Source organism: Medicago sativa, chromosome 4, assembly GCF_051527215.1.
Source record: "Medicago sativa cultivar Bolivia chromosome 4, Bolivia_mono, whole genome shotgun sequence".
Taxonomy (NCBI): Eukaryota; Viridiplantae; Streptophyta; class Magnoliopsida; order Fabales; family Fabaceae; genus Medicago; species Medicago sativa.
In genome coordinates, this window is record NC_140752.1 from 94,095,961 (window position 1) to 94,120,499 (window position 24,539).

At 31.2% G+C, this 24,539-nt stretch overlaps 1 protein-coding gene and 1 long non-coding RNA gene across 3 annotated transcripts; both read left to right on the plus strand.

The window, feature by feature from the left end:
• Positions 1 to 1,068: 1,068 nt before the first annotated feature.
• LOC146934003 (uncharacterized) lies at positions 1,069 to 4,156 on the plus strand. 2 transcript variants are annotated; one of them, XR_015008452.1, is made up of 6 exons: positions 1,069 to 1,400; positions 2,350 to 2,551; positions 2,699 to 2,765; positions 2,959 to 3,053; positions 3,842 to 3,890; positions 4,026 to 4,156. It is a non-coding gene; the product is annotated as an uncharacterized LOC146934003 (long non-coding RNA). The 2 variants fall into 2 exon arrangements; XR_015008451.1 differs by having other exon boundaries at positions 3,842 to 4,156.
• A 5,825-nt stretch (positions 4,157 to 9,981) lies between these two features.
• Positions 9,982 to 11,529, plus strand: LOC146934004 (myb-related protein 330-like). Its single transcript, XM_085705827.1, has 3 exons — positions 9,982 to 10,144; positions 10,261 to 10,390; positions 10,524 to 11,529. The coding sequence occupies exons 1-3, from the start codon at positions 10,012 to 10,014 to the stop codon at positions 10,828 to 10,830; spliced, it is 570 nt and encodes a 189-aa protein (XP_085561953.1). The 5' UTR covers positions 9,982 to 10,011; the 3' UTR covers positions 10,831 to 11,529.
• Positions 11,530 to 24,539: the final 13,010 nt, after the last annotated feature.

A 24,539-nucleotide genomic window follows, 5' to 3' on the forward strand; every position in this document is an offset into this window, starting at 1 on the left:
ATTAGCATTTTCCTATAAATAATTTCCGCTTTAGTATTTAGAGTATTAGCATTACATTAACTTATAGTCTCTAAAGTCTTGATCAAAAAAAAATAGTCTCTAAAGTATTTTTTAAGAATTAATTTCCTATAAATCTTGTTGCCAAAAATATAATATAAATAAGAATGAATTTTCTGTGAAAAAGGGAAATACATAAAGAATTAAATACAAGATCGTCTCGTACTATCATAGACATACATCAAGTATTATTACATTCCACTTGACTTTTATTTTATGATGTCTCTCGTATCTTTTTTTTGGTTACAAAGTAATAAGGCAAAATAAAAAGAAAAAGCAAAACCAAAATTAGGTTTTAAGTTTGTCTCTTAAAATGATGTAAAATTCCATGTCAGGTGAGGGAACTCTCAGGAAACAGAGCGCCTCATTTGTAATCCCTCGTCTACCATAAAATCAGCATACATATTTTATTTCCTAATAACATGCATCAACTAGTGATTCTTCTTATGTGCAACATACCTCAAATTGTTAAAAGTTGACAAATTTCTAGTAGAGCGCTCGATACATAAGGTTCATATGGAGATTTCGCCAAATTATATTGTATATGGGGTTTGTCTCTTGATAATTCATCATCTTACGCGAATTATTAGTAGGTTTCAGAATTTTTTTTCTATTTAAATTATTTTAGATTTTCAGCAATCATAGATGTTATTTGAATAGTATTTTGGTTTTATTCATGATATTGGTATTGGTAATGTACTATGAATATAGAGATTTTATCATGTATTATAAGCTTTGACTAATAATTGGTCACCTAAGGAATTGAAGCTTTTTATTGTCTATTTTATTAGTGGTCTATCATATGGATTGTTTGTGAAGGACATAGGTGCTACGTAGTTTTTGGAGAGTTCGGTTAGTTTTTTTTTTTGTGTTTACTAATTCACTACAAGAAATGTTGCATTTTGCTAGGGAACTATGCCAGGAGCAAGAACTCCTGGCAAATTTACCAGGAGCAATGCCAGGGATGCCCTTGGCAAATCGACTTTAGAAAAGGTGGGACCCGATTCTTATAAAACAGGGTTTCTTTTATCACTTGTTCTCTCTCCAAGAACATAACCAAGTCCAAACACACACCACGCGTACCATCCTTCCTTCTTCCTTCACACAACCACACCACCGACCACCATTTTTGGTTCCATTTTGAGCGTCTTTTTCACCGATCAAACAAAGTGAGACCGTTTTCTTCATCCCCTCGACGAGGGCTTTCTATTGGTCCCTTCAGTTTCACCAAAGGAGGAGCTTTTTGCTGACCCATTTTTCTCCCGCCGCCGTGTAGTCATCCTTCGCCACTTCCGGATTTCTCCTTCAACTTCATCGTAGCTTCCTTCACTTTCTCAATCGAGGTATTAGTCTTTCAAATTCGAATCTCTTTCCTCTGATTCCTTTTCGTGTTCTTTTTTTCCAGATTATTTTTTTGTAAAATTGATTTATGATATGGTTTTGTGGTTTAATTTTTACTATTATTGTTGATTAGATTCATTAGAGTTTTTAATTATTTATTTATTTTGGTGGTTTTTTGTTAGGGTTTGGATTGAGATCTGTTTGTTGGGGGTTTGAATTTTTTGAATTGGGTTTAATTTCAAGGTGTGATTTAAGATTGCGTAGAATATTGATTTTAACTACCTGTGTGTTAGTTTGCTAGCATGATAGTTTGTGATTTAGTAGCCTATTTAATAGCAGGTGGTTCTGTTCTTGTTTTGATTTTGGGGTATGAGCTTTAGTTTTGTATCTTTAGGAGGGATACTTATAAACCGATGCTGCTTTATTCTATCAAGCTTGCTAAAGTATCATTCCTGCTTATCCATCTATTACCTAGTGATGAATTAGGTGATAATCTACATCCACTTGATAGGAGGCAAAAGAACTTCTGATGAGCACTTGAATTTTAAACAAATCTAAACACCTATGCTTATGATTTGCTTGAATTTTACTGTCATCCTTTTATTTATTTTTTTCAATTTACTTGAAAAACCAATTTCATGGTATTATTAGTCTTTTTCTCTAGTGCTTGCAAATCCAAATTATTTTAGGTGGTTGATGAAGAATGACAAAACACATTAATTTTGGACTGATTTGGTTATGAATTAGTGTTTGTCATTCTTCATGAGCTGATATTGGAGTTTTTTTGTGTTGCCACTTGCTTCATTAATTGCCTAAACTTTTTACTTTGAAAATATTGTTTTAAGATTCCGTGTTTCATCTTTGATCTTGATGTGAATATCTTGAAATGTAAGTTTGCTAGGAGTTTTCTTTTGGGAAGGGTGACAGGTTAACAACTTTGATTTTGAAAAGGTTGCAGACTCATTAGGACAAGGAGCATATAATAAAGACACATGGGTGATGTGGTCCGAATATCAATGAAAGTGGAGAATATTAGGATGGAGGTAAGATCATTTCAAAGTATCAAAAGGTCCTGATGCGGGTGTTGCTTGTGCAGCTCTTAATATGTGTGAATTGGTGTTTTAAAGGCCTACTACAGTATAGTATATTGAAGGTTGTGTATTGGTATCTATTTTTTGTTTCTTCTATACTGATATATAGTTCATTTAATTGAAATTCAAATGATTGCTAAGTTCTCACCATGCATTTTTTATATGTAGGTCAAAGTATTTTATGTTGACCCGTTTTAATTTGCATGTAGATTGTTGATCCATGTCCTACATGTGTAGTGAAAACCAGTGTTCCACATTAAATTGATTAAAAACAAGGTGAGATTCACTATCCTAAAATTTTCTCTTTGTATTGTAGATACTTTTTGATGTTTAATTTATTATATCTTGTATGATTAGTACTCTTGATTGCGAACAAATAGTAGTCATGGTACATGTTTAAAATATTACCACTCTTAGATTGTTTGCTATTGTATTCTAAATGCAATTTTTCCATGCTTCTTTACCGTAGATTTTATGGAGGACTTGGTTAGCACCACACACTATGTCTCATGGTCTATATACACAATAAGAGAAGTTTTGACATTTAAAGTTTTAAATGACCGGGTAACTGCTCCTTTCCTCTTCCTCTCTTATTGTTAATAATTTGTCATTATTGCTCTTTCTTTTGGATACTTTCTTATTATATCTATTTGGGCCATGGGTTGCTGATGGAATTTTCTAAATTCAATGTCTTTGAGATTAATGGACAGGTGACACTTTTTGAGAATACCATTACATATACATGACTTTCATATGTTTGCTGATTTTGGGGAATGGAATTCATTTCTCAGACTTTGATATTAAGCTACATCATTAACTTTTTATCATTTTACTTTTGTTTATGTTCCAAAAGCGAACATAACAATTTTAGAACTTTTGTTTATGCAAAGGACAACTCCCTTTCACTTTGTCGACACATATATATGTTAAACATGCCAAAAGGGTAATTTTGTTAAACCTTGCTGCTTCCTTTTTTCCTTGAATCACTATGAGTGTTAATTCACTATTATTTGATACAAATTGGCTTGGTGTTACTGATATGAAATGGATTGATGGAAGGTTAAGTCTTGACCTTAATTGTATTTGTGGTTTGGGGAGGTTTGTTTGGGCTAGAGAGGCTTTCGTGAGCATGAGTTTATGTCATTGTTGATCTTGTCCGTCATTGGATTTCATTTGAAGTTTGAGCCTTATATGTAGTACCATCTATATCTAAACTATGTTTTCTTGGTTACTTATTTTCATGTTAGATTACTTTCTCTTCGTAACAATGAGCGAGCATTCTCATTTATTTAATCTGGATCATAAGGTTATGAATGTAGAAAATCATTTTTTTTGTTTGTTGATTTTGTTAGGCGAGTCAGCAAGATTTGGATGACACATTCCAACCTCCATTTTATCTAGGTATACATGTCATTGTGCAAAGTTTATAAGAAAGATTGAGATGTACTTGCTGGCTTTCTATGTTGATTGTACCACTGATGGAATTCTCAACTGTGGTCTTACTCACGTGATTGTTATTCCCCTTATTATTTGTAGGAAGAAGTTATCTTGGTATGCATAGTTTGATTGATGTTGTTGATGGTCTATTTACTCAACTCAGGATCCTTGGACTTTGTCTTTCAATTGATGAATAATAAGACAATTTTGTGGTCTCAGGACAAAAATAAATGTTATATATATATATGTTGGATGATATTTAGATGATATTTCAAATTATTTATGGAATACTGTATATGCTTGTTGAATATTCAAATTATTATGGAATATATACATTTTAAAATATTTTATAAAATTATTTTAATTATTAAATTTTAATATTTTGATTTTTTAAACAATTAAAAAATGTTTTTTTTTTAAAAATTTCGTACGCATTTTGCCAGGGGTTAACCCCTCACAAATCCCCTGGCAGCGTTTGATTTGATCTCTGAAAAGTGGGTCAGGACGCGTCAGAAAAGTTGCTAGGGGTTGTACCAGGGAATGGGCCCCACGAAATTTGCCAGGAGCTAAAGCCCTGGCAGGGTCATTTGCGATGAGCATATTTGCTAGGTATTCTGCTCCTGGCAAAACTCCTGGCAAACATCCATTTGCCAAGGATTTCTGCATTTTGCCAGGGCTTCTGCCCCTGGCAAAATGCAACATTTCTTGTAGTGATTTGAGCAACTAAATGATTGATCTTAAGCAGTTAATGAGTTTTACATAAAGAGCAACTAAATGATTGATCATTGGGTTGGGGAAACGCCGTTGCGATTTAAATTTCCTCGACTTTTTGATTTGGCTGTAAATAAGGAGTGTACGGTGGCGGAGATGGAGAGGGAGGGGTGGGAGGAGGATGGTAGGGCGTGGGAGTGGAGACGCCGTTTGTTAGCGTGGGAGGAGGAGAGTGTGTGGGAGTGCTCAATTTTATTACATAACGTTGTTTTGCAGGTTAATGCTACTGATAGATGGTGTTGGGTACTTGATATGATTCATGGATACACGGTACGGGAGGCCTATCGTGTTGTTACTAATCATGGTGAACAGGTGGATAGAAGCCTCGTCGACAATGTGTGGCATAAGTTTATTCCGTCAAAGGTCTCAATGTTCGTTTGGCGTTTGCTCCGTAATCGACTTCCGACTCGTGACAATCTTTTACGCCGAAATATTATTCATCAGACAGCGGCTTCTTGTGTGGCTGGTTGTGATATGACGGAAACAGCAAAACATCTCTTTCTAGAATGTGGTACTTCTCTCACTTTATGGTATTCTGTTTGTTCGTGGTTAGGATTGTATTTGGTGCATCACTTTGAGTTACGCGATCATCACAATCATTTTTGTTATATGGCGGGACTTCCTAGATGCACTCATGCTTTCTTGCAAGGTATTTGGTATTCTTGCGTTTGGGTTATTTGGAAGAATCGGAATAAATGCATTTTTCAAAACGAGCCTTCCGATACTCATGGTTTACTTGACAAAGTTAAATGCTATTCTTTTTTATGGATGAAAGCAAAGTATACATCTTTTAGTTATAGCTGGTATGATTGGTGGACACATCCGCTTCTTTGTATAGGTGTGCCTATTTGAATTATTTTGATTGTTGATAGGGAGGTTTTTGTATTCTGGCACTTTGTACCTGTAAATATTTACCGGTAATTCACTCTTTGTACGTCTTGTACAGGGTGTATTGCCGGTGCTATTAATATATCTCATTTTAGTTTGTGCAAAAAAAAGAAATCATTTGAAAAAAACTGAATTTGATTCCCAAGTAAAATAACTTTTGGCTGAATTTTTCTTATGTCACAACCAAATTTTAGATTATTAGAGTCCCTTTCTTTATAAAACCTCAAGGATTAACACTAAAATATGAATTCAAGTACTCTTTGTACTTCTATACGTACTATATTTTTGCTACTTCAATTAAAATAAATAATAAAGATAAAAATAAGTTAGGATTTGACTAGACTTTTTTAAACCGAATATGTACTCAAATAAAATATATATATATATATATATATATATATATATATATATATATATATATATATATATATATATATATAACCTAAAAATTTAAAATACTGATATATGACTCATTAAAAACATACATAGTTGCTAGTTTGTTTTAAGTAACTATACATACTCCGCATGCATAAAGGATTTTTCATTAGCCCATTATATATGGAGTATAATTTTTTTTAGCTCTTTGGTTTTTAAGAAAAGCGCTTTGGTTATTCGAAGTTTAGCATGTAGTTAAGAAAAGGGCTCTTTGATCGCTTTTGATTCGAGGTCAGAAGCAAGTTTGTGACTCGGGTCCTTTTAGGCTGTTGTGATGTCTCCTCCGATAGACCGATACTTGAGTGGTGGTCGAAGCTGAACGTTTGAAGCAAAATCACTATCGGGTGCCTTATTGATCACTGTTGGCGGTGTTGGTTCTTTGAGGAGTGATGGCGGTTTTTCTTTAGGGGTTTTTTGGTGTTTTTATTTTCTCTTTTTGGTGTAATACTTGAGATTTAATCCCCTTATATATAATATATTTTGTCATTAAAAAAATAAATAAGTTGCTCTATATATGTGCATATAAGAGTTTTTTTTATAACTTTTTTAGTTGAATATAATTTTATATTTAGTTGAATATATTTTTTAAAATTGAACTTAATTTATGTAAATAAGTCTGATATGGATCTATGTCCAAATTTTATTTATTTTTGCAAGTTCCTCAAATGTACTTCTAATTTCTTTTTCCTAGTAGGTGAAGCAAAAGAAAGACACCTATAAACAGTGTGATTTTAAGAACGGATGGTAGGGGAGGTTACTCATCAAACCTGAATTGACAAGAGTGAGTAGAGTAAGTTAAGAATGCTTCTAGAATATATTTTTTGTGCAAGAAAAAACATAATTTTATAAAGCAATATATATAAAACAAGTTAGTTAGAGAGAAAGTAGAAAGGTGGAAGACCACACACAAAAAGTTGGGAAAACGAATCATCATAGATAAGAGTGAGTTTTTTTGGAGTGGACCGATGAAAATGTTTGGTAGACATTGCCAGTTTTAAACTACTGGATCAATGAACCATGTGAAATTAGGCAAAAAGTATTTGCACTAGTAGGTGGATCTTACGGTTTTTTCTTTAAAAAAAAAGGTCTTACGGTTTTTATTTACTCCTCCGTCCCGCAATAGATGACCCATTTGAAAATGTGCAATTTTGACCTAACTTACTTTGACCGTATTTTTCTACTAATATATAAAGATAAATAATATTATATAAGATGTCGTTAGATTCGTCTCGATGAGTATTTTCAAAATATCAAATTTTCATAATTTTTTCTAATATATTATTTAAGATATTTAATTCAAAATTATGCATTGGTATGCGTAATAGAGTCAACTGTGTCAAGTATTATGAGACGGAGGGAGTATATTTTTTACTTTCTTAACTAGTGCCCCGGGGCACTAGTTAACATGACCCTTTTGTTATTTATCAAGCTTACATTATAAATAATTTGGAGTTTAACTCGTTATAAACATTACTCCATCCATTTTAAAATGAGTGTCGCTTTAGCTAATTGCACACAGATTACGGAATGAAATAAAATAGTCATTAGACATAACACTTTTACTAAACCGCTCTTACTTTATAAGAAAAAGACAAACTTAAAATTGCATTGAAAATTGTGTGAGAGAAAAGTTGAAGAGAAAAAAGTTGGAAGAAAAAAAATTAAAGTTGTATTGGAAATGTAAAGTGACATTCATTTTAAAACAATTTTTTTTTGCTAGAGTGATACTCATTTTGAAACAGATGGAGTATATTTTATATGCGGTTAGAATTTAAACTCAGAACTTCAAGCAAATTGAAAACTAAGAGCATCCGCAATGGTAGTTCGCTAATAATGACTCTTTAAATGGATCTCACGTGTACACATCACTTATTTATAATTTTTTAATAAAAGTACCTATTAAGGACTCAATGACTCCAATGAGAATACACTAATAAGGACTCCAATGAAAAGTATTTAAATAGGTTCTAGTAACTTCACATCATTAAACAAAAATAATTTATTATTTTTTTGCAAGTGGGACCCGTTAGTGACTCATGAGAGAAGGTCTTTATATAGTTATCATTTGCTTAATAAGGATTCATTTTTTCTTCCTCCAATAGGGTCCTTAACATAGAATGGTCATTGTTAAGTAAAGACCCATTAGAGATGCTATAAGAAACAAAGACCGTTTATTTGTGTCAAGGAAGTGTTCTTTAATCTTAAGCTGACGTCACACTCAACTAATTTTATATGGCTAGGACGGGTTTGAATGGATTGCCAAGATCGGTTAGGAATCTCAAAAAAAAAACAGATTGCATGAGAATTATGTTTTTTCCTAGTTATGAACAATGTGTTTTTTTTGAGCAAAGTTATGAACAATGTGTTCTTAATTGAATGATAAATTTAATCTTTAATGTCAAGATTAAGATTCAAAGTTGAATAAGTAAACAATTACAGACAAAACCAAGACTTATGCACAAAAATTCATCCACACAATTTTTTTTATCTTTATAATGCTTGAGAGAGATAATATAAATAGATAGTTGAGAGGGAAATAAATGTTTCAATAAATAAAATAAAATAGTATGAGTCGTATTTATACTAAAGATTAAACAAATATTTATGTAGAAAATATGCCAAAACGCGTTAAAGCTTCGATTCAACCAACCTTTTTTTTACGATAAATAAAATTTCATTAACAAAAGTCTGACAATAAATCAAAAATCTCGATTCAACCAACCTTGATTTGAACTATTCGTTTGAAATTAAACTTCGCAAAACTTTAGAACATGAACCGATTCAATGAGTCATCGATCTTACTCTCTAAAGAAAATTGAGGTCCGTTAGATGCAAAATATATGGTAGAAACGTGATATGATAATTAATTAAACAAGAATATGATATGATAATGACAATATAAACGGTAGTAACTTAACATTGTCATCTTATATTAAGATATAATATGTTCAGTTCTTATATTAAAACTTATCATATCATGTTCCTCTAATTTCTTATATGTTATCATATCTTGTTGAATTTTAACATCCTAGCTTATATTGAGGATAAAAAGTAAAAATTGATAAAAATATTATGATAAGTTTTTGAATTAACCTGTGATATCGTATTGCTCGTCAAACATTACATTAAGACATGATATGATATTATCATGTCCACAAAACGAACCATTATTGTCGCAATGAATCTAATTTAGATCTATTTTAAATCGAAATGTCTTAATTTCTTCTTATTTGGATAAAAAACAATCTAGTGCAAAAATATGATTGGATGTATCTTTAACTTACGCAATAAGTCAATCTAGGCTACATGTGAATTAAAGTAAAATAATTAATTATGCGCGTATTTAAAAAATAATACTCCTTTAATTGATATTTTTGATAGTGCTATATACCTTTAATTAATTAATTTGTCATCTTTGGTATATATTCCAATTGGGCTAAAGTTTTAAGGCCATGAGAACACATTTGTGTGTGGTAGTCGTGTATATGTAAATCTAAAAAGTAATTAGAAGAAACCTAAATTAATTTAAAATAAAAGGTATTGAGAATTATTTTCTCTTTATGTATAAGAAGGAATTAATGTCTCTTTATGAAATGATATAGTAGTATTAATTAAATAATTTGAAAATAAAGAGACGTAAGTATTGAGAAAAGGGGCATGAAATGGTGAAAAAGCAGGGGTGAAAGTGAAAATAAAAAAGGGATAGATCAGGGTGAGAGAGAGAGAGAGAAGCATAAATAATAATAAATAAATAAAGAGAGTGTTAAAAAAAGTAGAAGTAGCTACCTACCCAATGAAAGGAAACAGAAACAGAGCACAAACTTAATTGTAACCACTCGTCTTTTCTCACCAACTCGGTCAATCACTTTGAGAAAAAGAAGCTATCCGAGTCAATTGCACCTTTTTTCTCTCTCTTCACAACCTTCCATTTATATTCTCTTCTGTCTCACTACCTTCTTTTGTCTCCTTTTTTCTCTCTCTCTCAACAACCATGGGTAGATCTCCTTGCTGTGAAAAACAACACACAAACAAAGGTGCTTGGTCCAAGGAAGAAGATGAACGCCTTATTAACTATATCAAACAACAAGGTGAAGGTTGCTGGCGTTCTCTTCCTAAAGCCGCAGGTATATATTAAATATAAATTATTACGTTTGTTTAACTATTTCATTTCATCATTTCCCACCCATATTCGTTTATTTATTTTTCTTAATTATTTATATGCATGTTTACTACAACACAGGCTTGGCAAGATGTGGAAAAAGCTGTAGATTGAGATGGATCAATTATCTCAGACCTGATCTTAAACGTGGAAACTTCACTCATGAGGAAGATGAACTTATCATTAGCCTCCACGCTATGGTTGGAAACAAGTATGTATATATATTCTTTCTCAAATTATAAATTTATTTTTCTCGTTCATTTTCATCTTTCATATATGTACTCCTTCATGTAATTCTGTAATCATAATTTACTTGTTATTAATTGATTATGTTTTGTTTGCAGATGGTCTCAGATTGCTCAAAAATTGCCCGGAAGAACAGACAATGAGATCAAGAACTATTGGAACACTCACATAAAACGCAAACTCTATAGCCGTGGAATTGATCCTACAACACATCAGCCACTCAAAACCCTCTCCGGCACCGCTGCCGCTTCAGCCGGTACTTCCTCAGCAACAACGTCCACCTCTGCAGAAGCTGCTTCTCCTTCAATGGTTGTTAATAATAATTCATCCGTATTACCTGTAGTACCCTCAACCAACGAGATCAGTACTAGTAGCAGCATGAACCACCACCACAACAAGATTTAGAGTGAGTTTCAGTTATTCAGTAATTTCAGTGGCTCTCGGCTTAAAAAGTTTGTTGCAGCCGATTCTGGCTATGGTGGTGTTGAAGAATCAGTTTCAAACAGTAGCAGTGGTGTTACCGTTGAGGATATAGCTTATCCTCCTCCAATCAACTTGGAACTTTCATTGGCTATATCCTCTCCCTCTCAACAGCCACAGCCACAAGCTTTGTGTCTTTGTCGTCAAATATCTTTAGGGTTACATGGTAGTAGCCACCAACCTTGTTGCTGCAATAATACCATGCCTATCGTTGGTGTTTCAACTTCTTCTGCTGTTACTGCTCCACCACCTGCTACCACCGGCGTCGGGAATGGTTTTTTCAAATTTTCCGGGGCCGGGATTGTCAAGTTTTGATTGGAAATTTGGAACTTTTTTTGTTGTTGTTGTTGTAGAAGTAATTTAGGCTTAATCTTATCTTTTGGGGTTAATTATTAATTATTAGAATCACAGCACAGCTGAGTTGTTAACGTTGTTGTAACTGTTGCTTAGTTACCAACGTCAACGACAAAGGACAGTTTAGTTGTAGAATCGAATTTCGAAACTTTTCGAAATTTTTGGATTATTTTGTTTTTATTATTTCATATATATATATGGTGGTTGACTGTTGAACAGAGGTCTTAACCAATATTTTGGGCTATAAATTTGGGTACTGTTTTTGTATCACTGTTCTATCTCCATTTTAATTTGCTGCGTCTTCATTTCTATATATGGTTCTTTCGTTGCTAGTAATGGTAGAGTTTCAATGTTGAATTTCCATCTTGATACTTTTAATTCTTCTCTCATTGTGTTTTGACTGAAAAAATTTCTTCTCTCATTGTTTTGACCCTTATTCAAATACGTAATTTTTTTTTGGTCAAGCAATAAATTAAATTGGCGTTTATTATTAGATGTTAGTTTTTTTTGGTCAAGATAGTTTTTTTTTTTAATCAAAGATGTTAGGTAAAATGTATAAAAAAAATATTATGGCATTGATTTTTAACTTCACTAAATTTAAGTACTTTTTATTCTTTATTTTCTTTTTATTTACTAAATTCTTTTATATATGCACGTTTTCTTTGGTCAAGGTGTATTTGTGTTTCACGTTTTTAGATTATAGTATAATAAACAAAAGTCCAATTTTTACTACAACAATCATCATAGCAAACTTAACAATGTCAAATAATTCAGCAAAAACAATTCAACATTAACAACTAAATTATTGAGTTGGCAAACAAAATCCAATTCTTGATGTTAACTATTTTTGTTCTTTTATATTGCAAATTTTGTAATATTTCAAATAAACTCGATCATAACCATTTTTCATGTAATATATGAAAACTACTGGAGCATGAGTTGGATCAGTATTGAATTGTTACTGACTAGTCACAATGTGTTCAAGTTCAACTATCAGGTAATTCCATTAGTAGGGAAAGGCTCGTTTTTAGCTTATTTAAATATTTTTATAGGACAATGTTTGATAAACAATCAAAATAAATTAAACAGCAACAACGAAACAATGCATCATATTATTTTTTTAAAAGGATACAATACATCATATTTTATTCTCCTTCATTTCAGAAAGTGAAAATATAGATAGAACAATATTCTCTCCTTTTGCCCCTAAAAAAATTATGGCCAATGAAAGCAGCAATAAAATGTAGCATTTTTAATTTTTTAATTGAATTTTTATATTTTCATTGTAAAAATTTATTGGATTGTAAGTTATTTTTTTAGGGGGTTAGATTTGGAATTTTTTTGGCATACAGGGTCGGAATAAAAAAAAATTCTGTATATAACTTACATTCTACCCCCTACCCAAAATATATATATATATATATATATATATATATATATATATATATATATATATATATATATATTAATCCGGGATTCTTAATTACCTACTATTCCAACATTGTCAAATATATATCTACGGTATCATAGAAAAGTTACCCACTTAGGTATAATTTTTATTTTCTTTAAAAAAAAAAAGGTATAATTTTTATTTGATATCTAACTTTATTTTTTTCAGAGCATTTTATTATGATATACTCTTTTTTTTTTGAAACATTATTATGATATACTCTATTAAGTTGAAATAAGCATATATGTTAATACTTGTCAAAAAAGGTATACAAGTTAAATAAAAATTTTCTTTTAAATATGAGTAATAGCAATTTAAGGAAGAAAAAAAATGTACAGGAAACATCTATAATACTAGTCCTTAATATTGTAGATAGTTCAAGTTCACCAATCACCCTAGCTAGAAAGTTTAGTTATTTTTGTGGTTGTTGTTATTATTAAATGTATACAAAAAATTCATCAAATGACACTATTAGCTATTGCCAAGCAACATGACTGTATATATAATTTTCAATTCGGTAAATAAGAATTTGAAAAGTCCCCATGAACAATCACAATTGAAGTGGAGGGTCAAAGAGAGCTGAATAAAAACAAAAACAAGTAGTATTACTAGTATATATATAAACTAATCGATGTTTGTGAACTGCGATCTTGAAATTTTCTCAGTCTTCTAGAAACGAAATTATTAATTAACGAATTTGACCATATATATTTTGGGGACTGCTATGGTGCAGTTGTTTTTATGACTTTTCTGGAAAAGTCGCTTATGTGGCTTAATGGGAGAGTGCCACGTGGATGTCTTTTTAAATCGGTTATTTGGAAAAACGATTTTAAAAAGCTTTTGTTTTATATAGAAAATATTTTTTAATTTCTTTTTTATTTTTATTTTCATGTTTATCCCTTAGGATTGTGTTTCCTGCTCTGATACCAGATTTGGTTTGGGGTTTCTTGCGGAATTTTCTCGAGAATTTTCTCGACCTCGAGCTTCATTTATAAGTTGTTCAATTCTTTCTAAACCCAAAAAAGGTTCTAAAAGAATTTTTGCTCTTTTCTTTTGAATTTCTGTGAGATTTTCTTGCATCTCTTCTACCAGATCTTCAATTAAATCTATATGAGATCTTATTAAAGTTTGGGCTTTATATATTATTTGTTTGTATGGTATTAGATCATAATACCATTCTATATCACTTACTAGATGCTGTAACCTAGTTTTAAAAAGTATTAATTCTGATTTAAGAGTTAAACCAGGCATATTTAATTGTTGATTCTCCAGCGGAGGTTTTCTTGTTCTAACATTTGTTCAGTTTTTATTTGTTTTAACATTTTTTCGATTTTTGCTAAACCTTGAAAGGGTTCTAAAAGCATTTTTGCTTTTTCTTGCTGAATACTTGTAAGAGTATTCAAATCTTCTATTTCTTCTAATAACTTAGAAATAGAATCTACATGGTAGATTATTAAATCTTGTGAAGCAAAAAGAATTTGTTTTAACATAATTCTTGTATTTTGATAATTTATTTCAGAAATTATTTCTTCTAGTTTTTGCTTATAGAGTTGTAACTCTGTTTTTAGATTTAATCCAGGCATTTTGACTTTTTATAGTCTTTGATTAATCTTATTAACCTGTATCGATAGAGTTTTTATAGAATCATGCAGATCCTTAAGCTCTTTTTCTCTGCTTATTTCGAAATCCTTCCTAGGGGGTTCGAATGAAGTGTTATTTGAGGATGAGGCATCATCTTCAAATATAGTTCGAGAACTTAATGATTTATTAAAATCCTTTTGATCTCTGTTTGGTGACGTTATTCGAAGACTTTGGCTTCTAAACAATGGTTTTTCTGTTTCTTCAAACATATTCTTTTCTGCTTCTATCAAAGAAAAACTATTTCTTGTGATATTTTTAAATATTGGTGTTTCTAAAGCAATTAATGGTGTAAATAATTCATCAATATGAATTGTTTCTTTTCCTATGAATTCTATGCTATGATGTGAATTACTCAAAGCGTAATTAATTCTGTAGTAAATTGTAAAAGGATGATTACCCTCTTTCATAAATGTTGAATCTTTTAGTTTATAATGAAAAACTATAGATTTATTCAAATCTATATCTTTTAGGGATAATCCCATCTGTAAATTTATATCAAATTTTATCTTTCCATATTTTAGATTGCATTTTCCTTTTGCAATTATCGCTTGTTTCTTATTTCTAATTCTAGAATCTTCTAGAGCTATTTCTAGAGGTGAATCAATACCTTTCATGAAGGTACTTTTGATTAGAATTTGAATGGTTGATATATGAATATAACCAATCTTTTTTCTCTCGTTCTCAGAAAATTTTCCAAGTCTTTTATCGATTTGTTGTTTATCTATAGTTGATATAACTATTTTTCCATTAGTTGTTTCAATTGGAATTGCTTCCTCTCCTACCATTATTCCGAATTTTAGAATATTTTTTCTCGATAGAAATTCCTTAAGTTTACTAAACTTTCTTTTAAAATTTTCTTCAGCAGTTAAAGATAAATCTGCTTCTTCAATTTTATTATCTATTATGCTATCAGCATGATAACTAGATGTTCCTTCAAAATATGAAACTTCAGACATATTTTATAATAATTCTTGATAAATTCATACCTGATTTTTCTTCAGAAATATGGGTTGGTTTTGCTTCAGCAATCTGATCTTCTTCAGCAGTTTTTTCTGCTTTAGTTGAGTTTTTCCCAACTCAGGGCGAATTCCTCCAGAGTATTACCTCAAGAATTCTCAGCTATAGTGTTTTACCACTATAGGACCACTAGTTCTTAAAACTAAGAGGCAAGTTCATATCAAACGATATAACTTATATTGCTTCAAAAACATGGTCCATACAAATGAGCTTCGAGGCCCTTATTTATAGGATGAGAGACTCACAAGTTGGCCTTCATAGTTGGCACAACGTCTCTTTCCTTTACAGCACACGGAAAAGAAATGACATGACAGAAAGAAGAAAACGACAAAGAAAATTATATTACATAATTGCCTTAGAGATAAGGCTTATCTCTAAATGGGTCCCATGCCCACTAATTTTCTACATTTTCTTCGTTGTTTGGTGAAACGTCACTGTCATACAACGATTCTTTGTCTGCCATGTTATTTACGTCTTTTGCACACCACTTGCATTGGTGTCCTTTGTACTTTTGAAAGTGTCGGCAGCACTCCTGTTGGATCGGGTCGGGTAGACGGCCCAAGTCTGCTTCAAGCCCACTAAAGTTTTCTTCGAACTTTAGAATTTGCTGAAGGTGTTCTTCTTTTGCTTGTTTTCTTGAGTCACTGTAGACTAGAAAACTTTCTTTTGCAGTTATTACCCTGAAATTTGGTAATTTTACTCCAAATCTGATGAGAGTATCGTAGAATTTTTCCATTTGATGTAGAAAACATTCTGGTCTTGGATCTACATCTCTTCCATCATTTGTTGGATATGAATGATTTGAAATGCCAATCTTGATTAAGTGTCTGGCTTTAATAACTTCATCGTCTTCGAACCATGGATAAGTTGAAGTAAAAGATAAAAAGAACTCTTTACCTTTTGCGAAGCTATTGTTGAACTTATAAGCGATTTCGCCTATATCTTTTGGAAGAAGTTCTAGTTCATGAATCTTTCTCCCTGCATCTTCTTGAAGATACATTGTTTTAATCATTCCACAATCATAGAATGATCTGACTAACTCTTTGCTTACGCCTGGGACTGTTACGGCTTTTACCTCTATCCCGTTGTTGCTAGGATAGAAACATTCTGTTTTTAACTCTTATGAGTAGTTGGTTAACCATCTCCAGTTTTTGTAGTAATCTCCAATGGTGACTTCTTTAACAAATTTGCTTTCTCCATAGATAATTCTATCTACAGATATTTTCTTCTTAGTCTCCATTTTTGATGGCTGGACTATATTGTTTGCTGTTGCAACTTCTTTGTAAACAGTGTTGTAGGCTGTTTTTGCTTCTTCAAGGGTCTCATACCCTTTGTATCTGACATTTTTGCCGTTTGTATGTAACTTTGTGGTTTCCCAGTTTTGGTAGATACCTTTCATAGGTCCATCAAAAATTACATAAGCTTTCTTTTTACCTCCAAGTTGACTGTCAATCTTTTGACTTGTTTGTTGATCAATGGATTCTTTTTCTTTTCCATTTTTTCTTTCTTCTTCTTCGACTTTATCGGCCCAAGATGTTTTTGGTAAATCTGCAAGGACAGTTGTTGGGTTTGTTGAAGATTTCCATCCTTTTGGTTCTATTGACTCAATTGGGATGTTTGACTCTTTTGGAGCTGAGTATTTTACATAATAGTTGAATTTTCCAGAATCTTGTCCCAGTAGATCCCAGTTTTCAGTATTTTTAGAATCTGAAACTGTTGATGTTTCTTTTTTGCATAGTTTTTCAAGGTTTTGAATTGTTAATATCATCTCCCCCTCTTTAGAAAGAAGAGTTTCTAGACGATTTTTTGCAGAGGCAATTTGCTCCTGCTTTTGTCTGAGAGAATTCTGTAATGTCTTTATAGCTGCTTCCATTCTCTTGTCAATGCATCTGCAAAGCAATTCTTTTCAGATTTTATATATTCAATATATGGGTGAAACGGTTGAAGTTTCATCTGCCATCTTACAAGTCTTCCATATTTATAATTGACGCGAAGGTCATATTTCCAAAATCCAGTTACATATTTGGAATCTGTTCTTAATAAAAATCTGGTTGGAATTAATTCCATTTGCCATTTTGTTAAAACTTTAACACAACTCAATGTTTCTAATTCATGAATTGGATATCTTGTTTCGGTATCTGTAAATGATCCTGAAACATATTTACAAAGTAAAAGATCTTCATCTTTTATCTTATTTTTAATATTTTCATAAGAATAATCAATCTTAGTATCTTTTGATACTAATTTTTCTGATGAATCAGAGAGTTTGTCCAATTTCTCTTTCGAGCTACTAGACTTAGCGTACTGGGTTGCTCCAGTATCTTTCATTCCTTGTTGATGGGTTACATCACCAACATAGTTTCCCGAATCATCAAGATTCAGTATCGCTTTACCATTAGGTAGAGCTCTCATACAACCTGCCCAGGTTGTTTTATCAGCATCAATCTCAACAATTAAAAAATCGTTTTCTGTTGGATTGTATAAGCTGGGTAAAACTTTAATTTTTCTTTTAATAGTTTTTACAGTTAGAGTATCTTGTTCAGTCCATGACCATGGAACTTTCTCAGATATCTTTTTCTGTAAAATCTTTCTTTCAGTTGCCAAATTTTTGAAAAATCCTTCATTGGCAATATAATTCAAACATCCTAAAAATCTTTGAATTTGTTTTCGATCTTCCAATTCATCAGGGAAAGCTTGGATCTTTTCCTGAACATGTGGAGATAAATCGAGGGTGCCATTTTCTTTAAAAATAAGGCCTAAATACTCGATTTCCTTTTTGGCTAATTGTGATTTCTTTTTTGAAATAACAATTCCCTTTTCTGAAATTCTGTTTAAAATAATTTCTACATCTTTAAGATGTTGTTCTTTAGTTCCTTTTGTAAAAACTAAAATGTCATCAATATATGCCAAACATATATGTTCTAATCCTCTAAGAGCATTATCCATAAATCTTTGGTATATAGATGGTGCTTGTTTTAGTCCAAATGGAAGAACATTCCATTGGTAGTGTCCTTGTGGACATGAAAAAGCTGTTAAAGGCTTAGTTTCTTCTGAAAGTCTGATTTGATAGTATCCTGATTTTGCATCAAAAGATGAAAACCAATCACATCCTTTTATTTTTTGCAAAATATAATCCTTTCGTGGTAATTTATAAGAATCTCCGATTGTAGCATCATTGAGTTTCTTATAATTTATCACCATTCTAGCTTTTCCTCTTTTTATTTCATTGTGATTTGTCACATAAAAAGCGGGTGCTGAATGTGGACTTGCAGATGGAGTAATTAACTTCTTTTCTTGAAGTTCTTTTATATCCTTTTGAAATTCTAATTTATCTTGTACTGAATAAGGCATTTTATATTTTACATTAATCTCTTTATTAGGATCTCGTAATTTGATGGTAACAAGTTCATGATTTGTATTTTTCAGATTATCCAAAGGATCTTCTGAACATACAGTATCAAGTTTTTGTTCTATTTCTTCAAGACTTAAAAAGAATTTTCTATCCTCCCAAATACTCTTTAGATTTATGAGGTTTTCAGAAATTAATTGAATAATCTCATTTCTAGTTATAATTTTTGTTGTTATAACTTTTGTCTTTTCTTTGGGGTTTGCTAAATTCTTCCAAAGTAAAGAAATAGTTTTAACATTTTGCACAAATGGTGCATATAACTTTAAAAAGTTATTTCCAATGATTAAATCTAATCCTGAATCATGGAGATAAATTGTTGGTATGAAGAATTCATAACCTTCTATAGTAATTGAGATGTCTCTCAAAACAAACCATATTTGATGTTTTGATTTGTCTGCAACAATTATTTCTTTAGGTTTTCCTAACCTTTCCCAATTTCTTGATATGCTTCGTTTTCCAAAGCATAATGTTGCGCCTGTATCTAAATAGGCTAAAATTTCCTTCTTGCGAAGTTTTATTTTGATAAAGGTAGCACTAGGGTTTCCTTTACTCAAGATCTTGGTTTTGCTCATCTTCGGAATCTGTACAAAGTTCATAGAAACTCTGTTGCTCCCAATCAGAATCTGAATCTGACTCTACTGGTTCATAACCTATTCTATAGATCATGTTTAAAACTTGTTTCTTTTCTTTAGAAACTTTCTTTGGACATTCATTAGCATAATGTCCTGTTTCATGGCATAACCAACATGTACATGATTTTTTACCTTTAGGACAGGTTTTATTTTTCCTAGGGTATTCTCTTTTTCTTCTATAGAATTTTTTCTTCCTATGTTTCTTTTTATCATAGGAAAATCTTTTAAATTTCTTTCTTCTAGGATATTTTCTTTTTCTCCTAGTTTTTTCACAACCATATGCTCCAATTTTTCCTTGGATTCTATCGCAGCACAATCCTATTCGTGCATCTCGTTTTGATTGTTTCTTTAGGCATTGTTCTTGCATCCAATTTCTAAGGATAGAAATTCTAGCTCCTAAAGTATCTTTAACCTTTCCTGAGGATACTGCACTGTTGAATTCAGTTTGGATTATTTGGGACATTGCCATAGGTAATTTTTGATAAAATAATTCGACAACCTTTTGATTTTCTCTAGTGTCCTTGTTTAGATCATAATATAATTGTGAAAATTCACAAATATAATTCTCTATGTAACAAGGATTACATATGGATAAATTCATTATTCTCCATAATTTTTCGGCGTTAAAAGCGATATTTGAGTCTACTGTATCTTGCCATCCTTTAAACTCATTTAAAAGCCATTCAAAAACTTTATTAATCATTCCAATACTATTTTCTGCAGTTTGTTCCTCGTCAGGTTTTTCAGCTAAAAATTTATATGCATTACCTTCTGTCCTACACAAAAGATAATTAAAAATCTGTTTTGGAGTTAGATTTTTTAAATCGCTGTCTAGCTGTATTTGGATAGTGTTTTTATTATACCAACTTCTTATGGCTTGAGCTAGATTGTCAACACAATCAATGTTTAGAATTCCACTTCCATCATTTACACTATGTTTGGGAATATAATTCATAGGAATTCTTTGGAATTTAGCTTGGGAGAATTCTCTATGGAATTCTGTATTCCAATTATAAGAGGGTCCTCTTTTTGTTCCTGAGCTTTCGCCCATTTCTAATTGTTCTATTTTAACGAAGTTTCCATCGTCTTTTGATTCATCATCAGAACTAAAGTCGTAGATAATATCTTTTAGATCTTTAGGTTCAGGTTCTTCCTTAATGGAATCTTTTTCACTTATGTCTAAAGTAGCCATAAGTTGATCTAGTTTTTCGAGTTGATATTCTATGTTTTCTTCTATACTCATTTTTTATAGTTAGTAAATAAAGATGCTTCAATTTTTTCCTTATTCTTCCCCCCTTCTTTAAGTTGAGGAGAATGATTTTGCTTACAACAACAATTTTTTATGATATAATTAATCATATCAGTTATATTGTTTAACTGAGGATTAAAAGAATGATATATATGAGGATATTTATGATTCTCATTTTTGTTGTAGCACGGAAAATCTTTTTCTATATTTGCCCAAGTTTCATGGGGTCTTTCTAATCCTTGCTCATAGTCTTTCGTAAACATATTATTTTGTTTATAGATTTGAGGTAAGGTTTCAAGAAAAGAAATTTGTCTTTCAAATCTCTCATTTAATTTCTTGGTTTCGTCAAGCAAAGCTTTAACTCTGGTTGTAAGTGTATTATTTTCTTCACTCATCTAGCTAATTCTTTAAGTTTATTCCTTAAATCTTGAGCTAATCCTTTATATTCTTTATATAAAAAATGATCTATATTTTCATGGCTTTCATATAAATATTTGTCTAAAAAATATTTAGCCGTTGTATCACACCATCTAATTTGTGCTTTAACTAGTGTAATATCTTGATAGTTTGGGCATAAAATAAAGGGTTGTAAAATACATTTCCCTGTTGGTCCTTTAATAAATTCCATTTTTAATTAGACTTTTAAAGCCGGTTTTCCACAAACTGATTTAAAATGTTTGACTTTATTGGAAAAGTCATTTGGGTGACTGTACCGTAGAATTCACCATATATTTTATGTAACTAAAATAAAATAAAGGAAGATTGAGTCGAAAATGTTCAAAGGTTCAACTCAATAGCACTATTTGTGAAAAGAACTTTATAAAACAAACAGTCGAAAGAAAACTTTTTATTTAAAACTTGTCATTATATGTACGTATGTTGAAATTATTTTTCTCCTGTTTCTGGCAGTATTTTCTCATCTTCATGTTTTTCATAGATATTATCATATCATATATATTAATTGCTAATAATTTAATTATTAATTTAAAGTTCTTTATTAATTGACTTGGTTTAATAATCATATGTTCAGCTAACATAATATACTTTGATGATATTGTTTTAATGATATACTACAAAGATAATATTTTCGAAATCAAAAGTTCAACTTTCTTGTCTTCTAGAAACATGTATGTACCTAACCTCAAATAAATTAGTTAGTACTAATTGGAAAGAGAAGAGTTAGTGTAGATAATTAATTAATCGTTATCCATTATAACAAAATGAATGAGGATGCATGTGGGCCACGTCATGTGATATAGACAGAATGTTAGCAACTACCCACGATATCAGGAGTATGGAGTAGCACTTTGGTGTCATAGCTTTGGTGTCATTGGTGTCATAGCTTGCATCTCCACCACACACACATCACACACACATCAATTGTCAGGATTTCTCCAATGGCACCAATGGCACTAAAACTATGTCATGGAAGTATTTCCTCGATATCAGTATAGTAGAAAGAGAAAACAAAAATATAGTGTAATGTAATGTAAGTGAGGAAGGAAGGTATGTGATTGAAGAGAAAAGAGTCGTGTTTGGTGAGAAGTGGGGCCAGACATGTTGGAAGGATGAATGGATGGTGCGATAGAAGAAGACAGAACAGAACACAACACGTTAAGAAAGAAAGAGAACTCAACTCGTGAATCTATTATGAATGAAACATCAACATTGAACCCTGAGCTGGTTGGTTAGGTAGGTAAATGTTGCCCACGTCACCCTTCATACCTACCCTCTGTCTTTTCTCATTAATTCCACACTTCTCTTATCTACTTCATTTCTTTCTTCAATCCAATCCATTGAAATCAAATGCACGAGACGAGACGGATGCGATACGATGATACAAAATTTTTTTAAAATTTAAGATACAATACGGTAGAAAAAAATCAGTTTCCCATGTGTATCGTTATTGAAGTGTTTCAGATACATATATCGTTGCTGATATACATTGGATACGATACATCATTAATTTTGAAGTATATGGACATCACAACTTCTATCTAAGATCTAGTAAAATAGTTTAAAATTTTATTTCTCCATTGTAGATTTTATTTTTTGAACCCACTTGGGTTGATCTGAGGATATTGTATTGGAATCTGTGAGTGTACTCCTCCTTAAAATATCAGGTTCGATTCAAATAAGGTTGTCCATAAGTTAGATAATACGACCCTATTATCAGTTAGTTTTCCAAATCTTGATAGAGATACCAAATTGTATTGAACAAATCATAATTAATACAATGATATAAATTCTCTCCTTAAAAAAAAAAACTAAATTTAAACATGATATAACTGAAGTTTGTCTCTTAAAAAAACTGAAGTTTTAGCTATACCTTTTTTGTATATATACAATTCAGAATTAGCGAACCAATATTTACAAGGTCCGAGGTTCGAATCCCAGACACCAAAAAAAAAGACTCAAAGAAAATCCCTCAAAAGGGAGATTTTAAAAAGAAATAAAGATATATGATATAAGTTGCCCTAACATAATCGAAAACGACAAGCATAAACAAAATCGAAACAAAAATTCTAACATAAATATTTTTTTAATAGTATTTAAACAGCAATATATATTTATTTTTTTGAAAGGTAAACAGCAATACACATACACAAGGTTTTTTTTTTTAAAAAAAAAAAAAAAGAAACACGCATACACATAAGATGTAGATATAATTTCATTTTTTTTTTATTAGTTTTTCCTACCTTTAAATCAAATCAATAGTTATAAAAGATGTAATTTTACTCATTGTCGTATACAATGTCAACTTTTAGATATCCAAATAACATCCTCCTTTAAAAATGCTAGTTTTTAATGCAATATACACCTTCCGGTCACTATTATAAGCAAAAATCAACATTTTAGATTTATTCATTAAATGATGTATGTGATCTATAATAAAGATTACATACATCATTAATTAAATGAATGTAAAATGTAGTTTTTTGTTTATAATAGTGACTGGAAAGTGTATTTCCTAAGAAAGAATAAACAATGTTCATGTGTACCTACTTCATTTATAATAAAACTAATGTTTGTACCTACTTCCATGAATCCGCTCCTGACTTTAATTTATATGGATATTTTTCGTAAGTTTATATGTATTTTACGGCTAGTATGGATATATATGCTTGCGTGACAAATAAAGTGGATGAATAAATGTAGTAGCGTGAGGACTAAGGAGAGAAAGTGCAGTTCGAGAAGGTATAGACATTATTAAGAAAAAGTGGCATGTTACTTGCATCTCACCTAATTCTTTCGTTTTCATCTCCACGTCACGTGAGCTTTCCACTCTTTACAAGTTGCCAGTTGGAGTTCTCTCATATTATTGTAGTTTGGTTTGGTTTATAATTCTATTGTCAGCTTTCTCTCAAAAAAAAAAAAAATTCTATTGTCAGCTCTATTATCTTCTGTTTAGGCCTCAGCTTCAGCTACTTCTACAACACTTTTGTTTATTTCAGATATTAGTCAATCATTGACAAGTCAACCGTTGCTATTAACTAAATGAACCAAGCAAATAAAACAAATAAGCGGTATGGAATTCTTTCACTCCAAGGCTTCATTTTGAGTAAGAAAAATTAATATTAACTTTTATCCTCATTCAAAAGACAATAGTTTTTTTTGACAGTATTCCACCCACAGATGTTTAAGCGGCCAATTTCTATTGTGAAATTTGTTGACCACAAAAATGATTTATCAATATTGAAATTTTTGCTCATGATTACCAACATTCGACTTATGTACCACCTCCCTGGACGACAACCCCATCCCACGAAACTAACAAGAATCATGGTAATTATATCTTGTCAGAAAAATCATCGCCTCTTAAATCAACCATCGTTTTCCTCGAACGCAATGATGTTTTGAGGTTGCATGTTGATAGAGAAG

Bases quoted from the DNA above. Each gene is read 5' to 3' on its own strand.
- LOC146934004 (XM_085705827.1), top strand. From the start codon at position 10,012: ATGGGTAGATCTCCTTGCTGTGAAAAACAACACACAAACAAAGGTGCT. The intron at 10,145-10,260 runs GTATATATTAAA...ACTACAACACAG, and splicing joins TTCTCTTCCTAAAGCCGCAG to GCTTGGCAAGATGTGGAAAA. The intron at 10,391-10,523 runs GTATGTATATAT...TTTTGTTTGCAG, and splicing joins CACGCTATGGTTGGAAACAA to ATGGTCTCAGATTGCTCAAA.